Here is a 16,218-nt window from a genome sequence, read left to right as displayed (position 1 = left end):
GATCTTTTGCCTGTTCTCTCCCTTTTTTAGAAAAAAAACAAAACAAAACACAGTATTTGTTCAGAAATAGAAACTTCTTACATGTTTTCCTATCATTAAGAATTTGGGGGACTTCCCTGGCAGTCCAGTGGTTAGGACTCTGCTTCTACTGCAGGGGACACAGATTCAATCCATCCCACATGCCACATGGTGAGACCAAAAAAAAAAGAGAATTTGGAAAACACTAAAAGGTACAGTTAGAAAAAAATGTCTGTAATTCCAGACACCAAAAAATGACCACTATGAACATTTTTATGTTGCTCTTCCCAGTCTTCTTTATATAATATTTTAACAATTGGACTCATGTAAATAATTTTGTGCTTGCTTTTTCATTTAACATTTTATTTGTGAGTGATTCACTGGGTTGTTATTCCTTAAAAGTATCATTTTTTAAATGCTTATATTACATTCTGATGGATCTCTTATAGTTTATGTGATTCTTGTTTGTGGCTCGTTTGAACTGGTTCCAGTTGCTAGTTGACCCAGGTTTTGGCTGATGTACTTGGCAAGTCTGTCACCATATTTTAAAATAATAACACATGCTTATTTATTTTTAATTATAAAAGTTTGCCAACTTGTTTGATCTGGTGGCTTTCACCCATTCTGTTCTTTGGCTCTTGTTAGCATTTTTTAATTTTGTTTCTTAGTTTCCCTTTATAAAAAGGCAGCAGAGTGGTCATCCAAAGCATGGCATCTGAGTCCAGGTTGTCTGGGTTTGACTCAAGTCTACTATGTACTGTGGTGATCTTGAGAAAGTTCCTTGAGAAAATGCCTCAATTTCCTAATTTGTAAAATAGAGACAGTTGTATCTGTCTGAGGGTTGTGAATTAATACACGTGAAGGACTCAGAACAGCTTCTGCCACGTGGAAAGGGACTGTCTCTTCACTTAGTGATCAGTAGTTTCTTGTTGTACGGTGGCTGTTCTTACTAGAACCCCCTTTCTGCTACATTTAGTTCATGAATATCTTTGGTCAGTAAAGATGGACTTTACTCAACTTTATTACTCAGTGTCTTTATCTTGAATGTTCACAGAAAACTTCCCCTCACCCGTAGTAGCAAATTTTACTAAAATTTTAAAGTCAGTACTAAAAGTAAACATAAAGTCAGTATTGTTTAACCCTGTCTTGGAAATGCATACATAGGCATAAAGGGAGCAAACTGTATATAGGCTGACTGATCAGGTTATTTTTTAATTTACTTTTTAGTTGGATGATCAGGTTTTCAAGCTCTTGGGTGGTTTCCCCTTTCCAGCTGAGTGTTCCCTTGGTTCCTTATTCATGGCTTCTAAGGCCCCCTGCAACCCGGCCCCACTATCGTCTCCTTTCATTTCTCTTCACCTTGTTCCCTGTCCCATTAAAGTGAAACTGGTCGTGTGGTTGGGAGGAGACTCACTCTTAAGTCTGTGCTCTGGTTTGCTTCTACTGAAGGGTTGGAATCAACTGAAGTGCCAGAGCTCCTTTCTGGGAAGTGACCAGCTAAGGCGGTGAGATCGCCTCTTGGCTTTTCTCATGATTTTAATTGGGAAAAGCTTGGTCAGAGGTTCACCTGCCTTTGGTTATTTTTGGTGCCACAGGGTTTCCACTGCCTATTCTGTGCCTCTTCTTTGTTGTTTGCTGGGAGTTCTCTTTGAGAAATGAAAACCTATCCCACTGACTCCTTTTTTTCTTTGTAGGATAGGATCCTAAGACAGCAGACCCGAAGCACCCTTCTGCAGCTGACTGCACCCTGCATTAGAAAGAGGTCCAGAGATGATGTATTTGGGGATTATGTTTCTCTACCCAGGAATTCAGGCAGTTCGTTCCAGAAACACTGACCCTCTGCTTGTGTGACACACCCTTCCTGAAGATCTGATGGACACTTTCTGTTGACCTTGCAGCTGTTTTCTCACGTGGAAGTTGGAAGACAAGGTGAAAGTGGCCGAAAGGTACCTGCTTTGGTGAATAGACGTGCTCCCCTCGGTTCTTAGAACATGGGACCTCGTTTAAAGGTAAGGTGATAGGCTAGTTAAGGTTCACTTCTTATTAGGATGGAGAATATGGACTCAGTGACCAGTTTCTGAGTTCTCTCAGCGAGGCCTAGCTAGCATTGACGTGCACAGTTGCAGTCAGAATTGACTTTATTCCCAGCAGGGCATATTCAAGTATGAAGAAATCAATTCTCCATTTCTGGGAATTGACTTTTTCACACTGGATCTTCAATGTTAGGGCTAAAATTTATTTGATACTGTAATTATAAATCTTTGTACTAAAAAAAGGCAAAGAGTTTTAGAATATGTGTCAGTCAACTTTCTAACATTCCCCTGAGACAAACAGCTTCAAGTATTTCCCCTTTCCCTCTTTTGTAGATAATGTGAGCCAAAGTGCTGTAGTATTAAGCAGCTTGCCCGGGATCTTTTAGTAAGCAAGCGATATTTCTGCATTAGATAATCGGTACTGCATTCCATTTTCCTTTGTAATGCTTTATTTTTATTTCAAAAGATTAAAAAGGAGGCCATAAACATTTATCTTTCTAATTTTAGCCTCGGTAAGATTGGGTAATGTTTTTCATACTTTATTTTACCTGTTTTCTTAAAATCTTTTCTCTCCCCAAATACTTCACTAGCCGTATGACTCCACTCTTTTTTCGTGATTCATGATTCACAGTTATATGAGGTTAAGAACATTGGGCTTCAGAGTTAGACATGGGCTTGAGTCACTTATCCTGCTGGGAGATGTTCAGCAAGTCAACTTTTCCAACCCTAGCTTTTTTTTTTCAAGTCTTTAAAATGAGAATAATAATGCTCATTTTACCAAGTTGTATTGGTGACAATTATTTAGGCTAACTTGTGAAACACTTAGTACACTGTTGGCCTGTGGTAATGACTCAGTAAGGGGAGTTGCAACTTATGGGTTTACTGCTGTGAGGTGGGACGGGAGGAGAGATGGGGCAGAGAGCACACCACAGGTACAGTAAGAGGACAGAAACTGCCACAGAAGAAGTGAATCTGGAATAAAAGTGGTTTGGGGGGTCACCCTAAAAGGAAACCCTGTATCCAAAGGCATGGAGGCTTTGTGACAGCATCCAGAGGGAGAAGATGCAGAAGGCAAGTTTAGAATGTGACCATGGGCAAAATTGAGAGCTGGGTAAAGTATTGTTGGGGGGGTTTTTGGAATGGTATTGTCAAGAAGTGGGACAGTTCATAAAGATCACATTAATGAGTGATGAATTGACAGAGCTAATTCCCTGGTCACAAGGTGGCTTCATGGAGAAGAGAGTTTAAAAAAAAAAAAAAATTGGTATGCTGAGTTTTAAATAATAGAGGAAATTGAAATAGAAAAGTAGAATTAATGTATTGGAAAAGGTGTAGGTGATCTAGATCAGTGGTGGTGATGATTTGGGTGAGCAATAAGTGAATGGGGAGATGGACAAGGTTTTAACAAAGTCAAGTTTATTATTATCAGCCATGAGGACTGAGACTATGGCTGTTGTATACCATTCCCCCAGCATCTGGCGTATGAAGTAGGTACTCACCATTTGTTGGATGAATTATTTTAGTATGAATTTTTTTAAACTCTTGATTATAAAAATTTTCAAACATGAAATTAGAACAGTATAAAGAATGCCAGTGTAGGCAGAGGATTTAAGTATGATTAGGAAGGCTTAAGGAAGCCTTTCGTTTTGTAGTTGTGATGCGTTTCTCGTTGAATGAAGTGTGACCCTATAGAGGAGTTCCCTCAGTTTCTCATTGGCTCTGAAGCAAAGAAGCAGTGATGCTGCTGCTACTATTGATAATAGTTAGAGTAATAGTTTTAAAACTGAGAACTCACTGGCCCCATTCTAGGTTGTTTACAAGTATTAACCCTTTACATGTATTAACCCTTTTCATCCTCACAGTACCCCAATGAAGTACACACAAATATTAGCCCCATTTGATAGATAAGGAAACTGGCAAATTATAGAGAGATTAAATAAGTTGTGAGTGGCAGAGAATGGATTTGAATGCACGTAGTCTAGCTTTAGTCTCGGTATACCCTCATTCTCTGTATTATTTTTTTTTTGCTATACTTTTTAAGAGTCTTGATAGTTGTGGAGAGTTATACTGAAGTCCTGTCACACTAAAGGAGATGGTACCATAGGAATTATTAAACCTCAACCCTTTTTACAGCAGTGAGAACTCCGAAGCTTAGACAGGTCATACGATTGCAGCCTGGAACTGGTCTCTTGGCTCTGACTTACTGCTTGTCAGCTGCCTCTCACAGAAATGTTGTTGTAGTTGTCAGAGAGGTAGTACATAGGAATTTCCCCAGCCCTCATGATGTGTGCCATAAATTTAGTGTTGCTTCCTCCAGGGAGTAAGAGACTTAAGACACAAGTCTGTAGCATCACCTACATACACTTAATTTTCTACTGAGTGCTGTAACTTTGCTGAGGACTAAATGTTCACATCCAGGATCAGATTGAATGACATCCAACTGAGAGAGTGTCTGAGATAATTAAACTGCTGGTTTTGGTTCCATCAAGTTGCCTGGTACATCCTGTAAGGCACAGACAGATGCTTTTAGAGAGATGATAACAGCTTTTCAGCCTCGGAGATGAGATATTTGTTTGGAAAGGAGACTTGCTAGCTGTGATCTCAAATTTTGAGTTAGTGTATTGTCTCTGTAGACCCTTTGGAGAGCAGTGTAACCCATGTGTATTGATACCGCTAATGTTCCATATGTGGATTTCTTTTCTGGTGGGACTTGAGACACCAGTCTCAATAGTGATTTCTAAGAAAATTGACATGGCCACTCCTGAGATTACCTACTCCCTATGGTTTCCATTGGATATATTGTTATCAAAGGATCTAATGGCCATTTTCAGCCACTCTTTCTCTGAAATTTTCCCAGCACAATTAGACATCAAAGCACAAGCTGTTCAAAAAAAAAAAAGTGATTTGGTTCCTCTCAAATCCAAGCATAGAAATTTTCATATGTCTTGTCTCTAAGTTATATATTAGTGGTGATGAAAGGTGCTGGCTTGAGATCACATTGATAACCTTAATATCTATTGACTTTAAAGAGTGACTTTAGTGCACTGTGAACTGGAGAGCACGTATAGCCTGCTAAGGTCAGAACTCAGGGGTGAGATAGGAATGTCAGTGTGCATTGCGTTTTTCCTTGGCAGTACCTTGGGTGGTTCAAATGAGTAAGAAGATTGAAGTCTTACTCTGGAATAACTCTACTAATAGTGAAAGTTTCCCCTCAGACTCTGGCCCCTGTCTGAATTGTTCTGACCTTGGCAGACATCACTTGGGATGAGAAGTCCAGTCTCCTCCTCTGGTTCCTCTCCTTGGCCTCTGCTGGGCTCATCTTTCACAAGGCCCATTAGTTTGTCTGATTGGTAACAGCAAAAAAAAAAAAAAAAAAAAGCCAGCTTCTCTTACATGCCCACCGCTTATTATTGAGATGACCCAGAGTTCATTTTAATTACATAATGCCAACATGATGATAATAATCCTTGCTTTTAAAAAAAAAATCCACATTTTATATAACTATTTCTACTTAGATGAATTACTTCCAGAAGGCAAATGTAAGGGGAAAGTGACTCCATTATCCTCTTTGCTTGTGTTAATTAGCACTACTTTGCATGGGGGAGGGAAAACTGTCTTGGGGCCCTGGATCCAGGAAGATGAAAGCCATGTTACTGCATTTCGTAATTAGAAGCGGCTGTTTGTGGTATTCCTAGGGTGGTCGGTAGATCGGAAATTTTTTGGGGCAGTGATGCAGTCTGTTTCTCTGCAGTGTTGTAGGGCACCTGTCAAGCTAGAGAGAGAGCAGGGACAGGAAGGCCAGAGATGGTTGGCTCAAGCCACATATTCTGCTTTATCTCTCCCTGAGACGGCTGCAGGGAAGAGTCAGGAAAAACTAAACACGTTTTCTTTTGCAGCTGCAGCTGTGATCCTCGGCTGTCTGTTGGCACTGAAGGGACCTGATGTTTTACGTTATTGGTACGTCACGGAGAGAGCCCTCTCTCATTTTTTTGGTTAGGGTTGCTTATATCCTTTTCTGCCTCCCTCTTTGTCCTTGAAAAGAGACTTAGAAATATTTCTAATCATGCCAGAATGTACCTTCACAGAGTTAGCAGCGGAATTCATTCACTTGAGAAATATTTATTGAGTAATTATAGCCAGTGCCAGACACTGTTTCCTGTCGAGTCAAAGTCAAATAAGGCAAAAATCTGCCTCCATGAAGTTCGTAACACAAAGGGGAGAAACGTTGAGTAGATGAATCAATGTACAGGAGTTTGAGGGAGCCCAGAAGGAACCCCTGACTGTGGTAGGGACTGTGGGGGGGCTTTTGCCAAGTGGACAAGGAAGGGGAGGGCTTCCAACTGGAGAGAGCAGAACACCCATTCTTTTTACTACTCTTGTCAGGGCCCAGCACAGGCAGGGAGCTTGTGGGTAGGCATTGTATATGGTCCATGGTATAGAACAAGGGTTGGCAGACTTCTTCTGTGAAGGGCCAAAGAGTAAATATTTTCAGCTTCCAAGGCCATACACTCTGTGTCACCACTGCTGAACTCTGTGGTTTTAGGGCAAAACCAGCCCTAGACAATAGTAAATGAGTGGGTGGGGCTGTGTTTTAGTAGAATTTTATTTGCAAAAACAGGCAGTGGGTGGAATTTGGCCCAAGGACCTTCGTTTTTGACCCTGGTACGGAAGGAAGTTCCTGTCTTCACCCACAGAGGTGGTGACCCAGTAGAGTGGGTCTTTGGACTTCTCCCCTGACTGATGGCTGGCCTGTTCCATAAGGAGAAGCTGTAATGTGTAACTGGAAGGTGGTGTGTGTTTTCTCTTTCACATAGGTGGCATCACAGTGTCTGTGGTTGCATTCTTCTTCACAATTAAGTTCCTCTTTGAGCTTGCCGCACGTGTAGTCAGCTTCCTTCAGAATGAGGACCGCGAACGCCGAGGGGACCGGACTATATATGACTACGTGCGGGGAAATTACCTGGATCCCCGGTCTTGCAAAGTCTCCTGGGATTGGAAGGACCCCTATGAGGTGGGCCACAGCATGGCCTTCCGAGTGCATGTAAGGGAATGTTTCTGTCTCTGTACGCACTGGGGTTTCTGAGTCAGTTGCCTTCCAGAGCCTAGTCCGGTCTGGCCTGGACTGTTAATATTTTCCCTTGTTTTTCAATTCCCCCATCTCGCCCCCCTACCCCCACCAGGAACTTGGGAATTGTTAACATCTAAAGAGTCAATTTTTCTATCATTTGGCTTTAATAGGTATTCAGCTTAGAAGAAGTATAAAGCTTAATGTTACATTTTCACAATGAGAAAAATGTTACTGAAGAGGGTAGGTGTTGTAGATTAGGGGTTGGCAAACCATGGCCCAAGCGTTAAATCAAGCTCACTTCCTGCTTCTATAAATACAGGCTTACTAAAACACATTCGCACCCATTCATCTTCCTGTACTGCCTATAGATGCGGTCACATTTGAGACGTTAATCACAGCTGAGTAACTATGTATGCCCTGCTAACTAACGGTATTACTCTCTGGCCTTTTGCAGAAAGTTTGCTGCCTCTGCAGTGACTTCTGCACTGCAGCCTTCTTCTTAGTTTCATAGTCCGAAACCCCCAGCCTTGCCTAGAGCTTCTGTTCACTCAGTGCCAGTGATACCCACTGACTTCCCCTGATGCTTGAGCTAGCAGTGATAAATGTAAGAAAAAAGGGCGAGTAAGACAGGGGAGGCGGCCTCTGTGGTTCATTAAGTGTCAGGTTGAAGTGGATTCAATAGTATATTTCACCCCTTTCCTCTGAAATGGTTAAGAATCTGTCTGTGATTTAATGGTTTTCTTCGAAGCATGGAGAGAATTTGTTTCTCCTTGTGTGAGCAGGACTGTAGGATTAGGTGGGTGTGGGGATTTACCAGCCACCCGCTCCCACCCCACACACTCTCAAGTTGCACAGCTGTTATCCCCCTGCTCACCAATGGGTGTCCCTCTTCTCCCCACCACAGTTATTCTATAAGAACGGGCAGCCCTTCCCTGCACACCGGCCTGTGGGACTAAGAGTCCACATCTCTCATGTTGAGCTGGCAGTGGACATTCCAGTGACCCAGGAGGTCCTCCAGGAGCCCAGTTCCAATGTGGTCAAGGTGGCTTTCACTGTACGCAGAGCTGGGCGGTATGAAATCTCAGTGAAGCTCGGTGGGTTAAACGTGGCCTATAGTCCCTACTACAAGATTTTTCAGCCTGGTAGGTTTTTTGTTTCTCCCTCCCTCCATTCCTTCCTTCCTTTTTCTTTTCCTTTTTTCTCCTTTGCTTTTTAAATAGTGCCTTTATTGAAATTTAATTCACATGCTTTATAATTCATTCATTTAAAATACACAATTTAATGGTTTAAAAATGTATTGCTGGGTGGTATTATTGCCTGGTGTGAGTATACCATACTTGATTTAATCTTTCACCAGTTAAAGAACATCTGGGTTGTTTTCCAGTTTGTGGCCATTATGAATAGTGGTTTTAGTCTGCATGTCCCTAGTGGTTAACAGTGTCGAACATCTTTTCATGTGCTTATTTGCCATCTGTGTGTCCTTTTCAATGAAATGTCTTTTGTCCGTTTTCTAATGGGATTTTTTGTTTTTTACTATTGAGTTTTGAGAGTTCTTTAAGTCCTTTGTTACAGATGTGGTTTGCAAATATTTTCTCTCAATCTTTAGCTTTTCTTTTCATCTCCTTAATGGGGTCTCTCACAAAACAAGTTTTAATTTTGATGAAGTTAATTTATTAATTTTTCATTTTATGGATCATGTTTTGGTGTCTGAGAACTCTCTGACTAGTCCTAGGTTCTGAAGATATTCTCCTGTGTTTTTTTTTTTGTAAAATTTTCCAGTTTTAGTATTCAAGATTGTAATCCATTTTTAGTTAGCTTTTGTAATTTAGGTCAGTATTTTTCTTATAAATGTCTAGTTGCTCCAGCATCATTTATTGGAAAGGCTATCTTTCCCCTATTACATTGGTTTTGCACGTTTGTCAGGGATCTGTTGGGCATATTTGTGGTGACCTATTTCTGGGTTCTCCTTCCGTTCCTTTGGTGTAAGTGTCTATCTGTCCACCAATACCAGAGTCTTAATGATGTAGCTACGTAATAAGTCTTGAAATTGGGTAAACTGACTCTCCACTTTTCTCTTTTAGAATTGTTTTAGTTTTTCCAGAACTTTTGCCTTTCTATATAAATTTTATTTTATTTTTTAGTTCTCAACCTGTTTAATGTGTAAAAGGGAAAAAAAGAGGAGGTAGGCAAAGTTTCGGTCTGAATACATTCTCGGAATGCTGGCCATCCAGAGCATCATTCTGAACAGCTGATTATCTTCTGTGACTCAAGAGTTTCAGTTTTGAAAAGACCTAATTCCATGGGATTATGGTGACTCATTTATCATAAGAATTAAATACAGAAATTTAAAGGCTCCGAGCAAACAGCAGGGGTGGGACTAATATGACAGTAATAGATGGAGTTGATGGGGCAAGAGGCAACCAATCATAAAATTACTTTTCCTTTGTAACAAAGGGTTCACACTTTTAACATAAATTATACATTCATTATGGTTTTTAAAAACAGTCAAGCCTAAATAAATTCTTCATACCATCAAGAAAAGATACATACACTGAAAACCTGCTTAAGTACAGAATTTTTCATTTGACAGCTCTTGGCCGGGGCCATGCACATTTTACAGGGAGCTTTTGCTTCTCAAGCTTAGTGAAAGTCTGCCAATCATTTTGTATAAAAATAAGACTTAAATTTAAAACCTCACCAATCTAGGAATCTGATGTAGAAAATCAGTGACACCGGAACGGCTAAAGCCGGTAGTTCTCAGACTTCAGCCCTTGTCCCAGTGACCTGCGAGGCCCCGCCCCGCGTGTCCGAGGCCTGGGCAGGCCCAAGTCCCTGAAGGGTTCCCCTGGGGGGAGCTGCGCTGGTGCTCCAGGAACCCTGGCTCAGAACCTCTGCTCACCGCAGACCGTGTCCACACTCTAGTCAGCTGTGGTTACTCTGTGGGCGACAGCAGGAGGCAGCGCTCAGGAGTGACACCACCGCCCACTGCTTTATGGTCAGAAGAGAGAGGTCCCGGGCTTGCGGTCAGGTTGCACGGAGTGCTGCTCTGCCAGCATGCGATGCGGTTTACAACTAAAGCCACAGATGATGTGTTTGAGCGTCAGGCACTCAGTCACGTCTGACTCTTTGCGACTCTGTGGACGGTGGCCCGCCAAGGCTCTTCTGTCCATGGGGGTTCTCCAAGGCAAGAATACTGGAATGGGTTGCCATTCCCTTCTCCAGGAGATCTTCCCGACCCAGGGATTGGACACAGGTCTCCTGCATTGCAGCTGGGTTCTTTACCATCTGAGTCACCAGGGAAGCCCCCAATATACTTGAAGTGTATATTTAATGCTGGAAATTCACCCCACGGGACAGACAGAAGGCTGTGAAAGGAAAGGCACCATAACTAAGCTGTCCTTGGACATACTGAGGTTTTTTTTTTTTTTTCTTTTCTCTCTCAAATACCTTCCCTTTAATGTAACTTCAAGCCCAACACTCTGGGAGGTAAACAGTCTGGTAATCACGAGGGATGAGAGGCAGCATGAGCCCCAGGATGACAGGAGGAGCACTGGGGTCTGGCCACTCGACTAACTCTACAGCAGGGCCTTGACACGAGAGCCCTGGGCAGCTGGAAGACACACAACTCCTCAGGTTCCCACCCGTCATGAAAGGGTGCCCCTGAGAGACGCTCTGAACCGGGCTGGGCAGAGCCACGCCAGAGTCTGGCTCAAAACGGCGGCCCAGAGAAGCAGTGCCCATGCCTCGAGGCCACAGGGGTCCCTCTCGCCTAACCCAGCGCCTGACACCACACAAGACAAGGCACGTGGCCAGTCTCAGAGAAAGAGGGGCTTGCCACTGGGGTGAGAACCCTGGAAGGAGCTGACCCGAAACCCAGAACTCTCAACTCGGGAAGTTCATTTAAAATGAGTTATTCCAAGTAAAACGCACGGCCAAATTCTAAGTGCAGCAAGAAGCAGCCTAAGGGGAGGAGGCTCCAGGTTCTGCCAGTCTGCGCTGGGCCCCGCGTCCCCCCTCCCTACCCCATGCGCCGCGGTGAGCTCCCGGCAGCCGGACTGGGGGGGGCTACGGGCTCCAAGTGCCACTGCCAGTCATCGTGGGGAAGCTCAGTTTGGCCAAACTGTTCAACACCAGATTCCTCCCGGCAAGTCTCTATGGATGTCCATCCCACTCTTCCCCAGCCTCTTCTCCTGCCTAGCCCAGCGCCCTCCGCCTAAAGTGCCACCTGCCCAACACTGAGGGCAGCTGTGGCAGAGCTCAGGTCACGGGGGTGGGCTGGCAGCCGGCAGGGAAGGGCTCCTTTCCACCCATCTCACAGTCCTGTACCACTGGGAAGAAATAAAAAGAAATGCAGATTTCTTGATATCATCATATGCTCCAAACTGAACACTTAAAGGCAAATCATCATCTTAAAGTACTACGTTTAGGGATTCAGTTACAATATACACGTGTTTTGTCTTCCCTTTGATCCAACTGTTGCTATTGCTGCTTCAGTTCAGTTCAGTTGCTCAGTCATGTCCGACTCTTTGTGACCCCATGAATTTGCAGCACTCAAGGCCTCCCTGTCCATCACCAACTCCTGGAATTCACTCAAACTCATGTCCATCAAGTCGGTGATGCCATCCAGACATCTCATCTTCTCTTGTCCCCTTCTCCTCCTGCCGCCAAATCCCTCCCAGCATCAGAGTCTTTTCCAATGAGTCAACTCTTCGCATGAGGTGGCCAAAGTACTGGAGTTTCAGCTTTAGCATCAGTCCTTCCAAAGAACACCCAGGACTGATCTCCTTTAGAATGGACTGGTTGGATCTTCTTGCAGTCCAAGGGACTCTTAAGAGTCTTCTCCAACACCACAGTTCAAAAGCATCGATTCTTCAGCGCTCAGCTTTCTTCACAGTCCAACTCTCACATCCATACATGACCACTGGAAAAACCATAGCCTTGACTAGATGGACCTTTGTTGGCAAAGTAATGTCTCTGCTTTTGAATATGCTATCTAGGTTGGTCATAACTTTCCTTCCAAGGAATAAGTGTCTTTTAATTTCATAGCTGCAATCACCGTCTGCAGTGATTTTGGAGCCCCAAAAAATAAAGTCTGACACTGTTTCCACTGTTTCCTCATTTATTAATAGGACTTTAAAAAGAATTGATACCCTAAAAAAAGAACTCGATTTGTTTAAAAAGAAGTGCAACAATGTGGGGTCGGGGTGGGGGTGGGGGGCCCGGAAAAGCGTTTCCTCTCCCCCTCCCGCCCACCCCCTTTTCGTTTTGGCTCACAAAGCTTTTTTTTTTCCCCCCTCTTCGCTGTGGCAGAGCTTCAGGGTGGCAGGCTTCAGGAAGCGTCCCTGGATATCCACCCTCTCTCAGTGAGGAAGTTCAGGATCCTCTTCTTGAGGACTTTGTCCAGATAGCTGGGCAGGCGGCTCTTGGAGGGGATGCCCTGGTGCTTCTGCAGGTGGTCCTTGTTGATGATGGTCTTCACCGTCACGCAGCGTGCGGGGCTCAGGTTCAGCGTGCTGCATAGCACCTTCTTGTGGTCCAACAGGAGCTGGAAGCCTGGCAGGTGCTCGATGGCCGTGAACCCGCCATTCCAGCCGTCCTCCTCGCCGCGCTTGGCGCTCCCCTCTGCTGCCGCCGCCTTGTGTTTCTCGCTCTTGAGGCCGACTCCTCCATCCTGGTGATGCCGTTGAGCCGGTAGCACTACCGCTCGCGGATATTGGCATGCAGCATCTTGTGCATGTTCTCGAACAGGTCCTCGAACTCCTTGCACGACATGAACTGGTAGAGCGGCCACAGCTCCTCCTCCTTGGTGACCTTGTGCCGCGCCACCTGCTCCTTCTCCTAGTCCTTGCCCAGGAAGGCGGGCACCAGGTTGTAGTCGCGCGCGATGTTCTTGTGCCGCTTCCGCTTGCGGAGCTTGCGCAGTACATGTCCGTGCACGCACGTTTCAGCTCGATCTCCACGGCGTTGTCATCATAGTTGACCGAGAGCCTGCTGATGAGCCTCTCAGCGTCCTGGTTGTACTCAATCTCTTAGTAGTCCCGCAGTGGCATGTAGCTCAGCTGCTGCTGCTGCTCGGCCACCGAGATGTCTAGGGGAGGCAAGGGGGTAATGAGGCTGGGATAGAGGGGGCCCCCACTGGGGCAGGTGGGGATGGTGTTGGGGATGCAGGCCTTCCCCAGGTTTCTGTGAATGTACATGCTTACTTAATGCTCCATCACTTCCTGGGGGTTCCGGGAAGCGCCGACCTGAGCTGCCGTGTCCTCAGCCAGGCAGTACACGCAGTACTTCTTGCAGAGTTCCACCATCTTCCGCCGCCGAGGCCCCGCCACCCCGTGCTCCAGTGAAACTGCCGCGGCCGCTGCCACAGCCACCCCCCTATATAAATTTTAGAATAATACTGCCTAAACTTACCAAAAAATCTTTCTGAGATTTTGATAAGAACTGTGTTAAACCTCATGCAAAGAATTGACTCACTGGAAAAGACCCTGATGCTGGGATGGATTGGGAGCAGGAGAAGGGGACAACAGAGGATGAGATGGCTGGATGGCATCACCGACTCGATGGACGTGAGTTTGGGTGAACTCCGGGAGTTGGTGATGGACAGGGAGGCCTGGCGTGCTGCAATTCATGGGGTCGCAAAGAGTCGGACACAACTGAGCGACTGAACTGAACTGACCTGTGTTAAACCTAGAAACAAAGAACGGTGTTAAACCTTATATCATTTGGGGAGAATTGGCATCTTTACTATGTTGAGTCTCTGAATTCATAAACATGGTATGCTTCTGAACTTATTTCTATAATCAGCATTTTGTAGTTTTCAATATACAAGTCTTCCATGGGTTTTGTTAGATTTGCCCTTAAATATTTAAGATTTGTTTGTGTTACAGTTATTCACTTATTTTTAAGGCCAGTTTCACTTGTAGGTTCCCAGTGGGATTCTAGGCACTATATCTGTAACTCTCACTTCTGTTTCCTCCAATTTATTCTGTCATTGTGGTTAGTGCTTGGAGTAGATAGGAATTTGTAAAAATGAGTTCCCAGAAGTTCATTTGAGTTAATCTCTCTGTTTTCTTTCTTTCTCTCTGGCTCATAATGGTATTGTTTATCCCTAGGAATTGGGCAGGCACCCAGCTTTCTAGGACTCACTGACTGAGTAGATCTCTGTGTCCTGAAAATCACCTCTCTGACGTTACCTTCCCTTGTCTTTATTCCAGGAATGGTGGTTCCTTCCAAGACCAAAATTGTGTGCCATTTTTCTACCCTGGTGTTGACCTGTGGGCAGCCACACACTCTTCAAATAGTGCCCCGAGATGAATATGACAACCCTACCAACAATTCCACATCCTTGAGAGATGAGCACAACTACAGCCTGTCCATTCATGAGGTGAGCAGGCTCCCATCTAGGTCACTTCGATCCGTCTCCTTCTCCCTGACCATGGTGCCAGCCTTCTGAGACTTAGATTAGCTCAAAGTAGGAAAGTTCTTTGTAAATTTCTGCACAAGCAGGGAAAATTATGTGTGGTTGGTGATGGCTTCGTTTTCCTCGTGTAGCTTGGTCCTCCGGAAGAGGAGAGTACTGGTGTCTCATTTGAGAAGTCAGTGACGTCCAACCGGCAGACCTGCCAGGTATTCCTGCGGCTCACCCTGCATTCTCGAGGCTGCTTCCATGCCTGCATCTCATACCAAAACCAGCCAATCAACAATGGTGAATTTGACATCATTGTCCTAAGTGGTGAGTTGAGAGGAGAGCTGTGAATTAGTCCTCTTCCCAAGCCACTTGTCCTTTGCACATCTGCAGTCATCTAACCCCCCCACCCCAAATATTTGGTATTTGGACCAAAACTTGGTTTAGAGACCTGTGGACTGAAGGTCTGGTGATGGGCAGTTTCCTCTCCTGTCTTGCACTTTAAACCTTATTCCTTGTTGCACTTCAGAGAACGAGAGGAATATCGTTGAACGCAACGTGTCCACCTCAGGAGTGAGCATTTACTTTGAAGCTTATCTGTATAATGCTGCCAACTGCACCAGCACGCCGTGGCACCTCCCACCCATGCACACGAGCTCTGCCCAGCGCCGGCCCTCCACAGCTCTGGAGGAGGAAGATGAAGACTCACCCTCTGAGTGTCACACCCCTGAGAAGGTGAAGAAACCGAAGAAGGTGTACTGCTACGTGTCACCCAAGGTTGGCACTCCCACTCTTGTCCCTGCCCGAGCCTGCTCATATTTGGTAACCAAACCCACCCAGCAATGGTCTGAGAATCAGGGTGCAATCATCACCTTGTGGGGGTTCAGGGATACTAAGAGACGGCTTCCCATTGAGCAAAAGGCTATACCGCCTCTTCTGCCTCTTTCAGGCTTGGACTGGATTACACCTCTGTCCAGAGAGTCTGTGCCTTGGTACTTTCGAGCACCTGGGGCGTTCTGCTGTTTGATCGCTCCTGGGAAGATTTTTCAAGGCACGGCTCTAGAGTTTTAAAGAAAGCTACTTTTAACCATTAATAATTTCTCACTAGGGTAAAATCACTGTTGGCCCTTTGTGCCGTTTGGGAACAATTTGATCTTTCATGCTGTGATTTGTGAAACCACAAGAGATGTCATCATCGGGGTACAGGGTTAGAATAGAGAAAGTTTGGCAGAGACAAGGGAGGTGAACTTCCCAAGGCCCCTGAGCTGAGAGACACTTTGTGTTAGGGAGTTTCTTTTTTAGTGTTTGTATTTTGCTTATTTATACAGACCTCAGAAAAACGAGACTCGAACCATCCCATTACATTCCTTTAATCTCATAGCAAAAACTGAGTTCTAATTCTGTTCTACTTCAGAACACTTCACTGTGTACCATTCATCATTTAAACATCTAGCCTTCATTTGTCCTGGGGAATGGCTATGAGGGAAATGGTAAGGTAGAGATGAAGTGAGATTGGCTATGAATTGATTATTGTTGAAGCTGGTGATAATTCATTGTACTGTTTTCTTTAGTATGTGTTTGAAATGTTCTTTAATGAAGAATTTTTTTAAAAATCAAGAAAAAAACCTGACCTACTATTTGTTCAGATAACAGAGGGGTCTTTTTAGATTAAAAAGTTATTGCATTGTCTTTTC

General features: G+C 44.5%; 1 protein-coding gene and 1 pseudogene across 2 annotated transcripts in view; one reads left to right on the top strand and one right to left on the bottom strand.

Moving 5' to 3' along the window:
* Positions 1-16,218, top strand: part of AREL1 (apoptosis resistant E3 ubiquitin protein ligase 1) — a 44,379-nt gene that overhangs the window by 15,729 nt on the left and 12,432 nt on the right. The window contains exons 2-8 of one of the 2 annotated variants that reach the window (XM_019969239.2): positions 1,917-2,027; positions 5,948-6,008; positions 6,866-7,062; positions 8,024-8,261; positions 14,334-14,503; positions 14,671-14,851; positions 15,054-15,301. In XM_019969239.2, the coding sequence (XP_019824798.1) occupies positions 5,993-6,008; positions 6,866-7,062; positions 8,024-8,261; positions 14,334-14,503; positions 14,671-14,851; positions 15,054-15,301 (1,050 nt within the window). In that variant the 5' untranslated portion in view covers positions 1,917-2,027; positions 5,948-5,992. Of the gene's footprint in view, positions 1-1,916; positions 2,028-5,947; positions 6,009-6,865; positions 7,093-8,023; positions 8,262-14,333; positions 14,504-14,670; positions 14,852-15,053; positions 15,302-16,218 lie in introns of both variants that reach the window. The other variant, XM_019969236.2, reaches the window with a different exon arrangement.
* Positions 12,394-13,424, bottom strand: LOC109565352 (transcriptional adapter 2-beta pseudogene; annotated as a pseudogene).

Source organism: Bos indicus, chromosome 10 (assembly GCF_029378745.1).
Source record: "Bos indicus isolate NIAB-ARS_2022 breed Sahiwal x Tharparkar chromosome 10, NIAB-ARS_B.indTharparkar_mat_pri_1.0, whole genome shotgun sequence".
NCBI lineage: Eukaryota > Metazoa > Chordata > Mammalia > Artiodactyla > Bovidae > Bos > Bos indicus.
The sequence above is the reverse complement of the archived record's forward strand: the minus strand, read 5'-3'. Positions and strand labels throughout refer to the sequence as shown.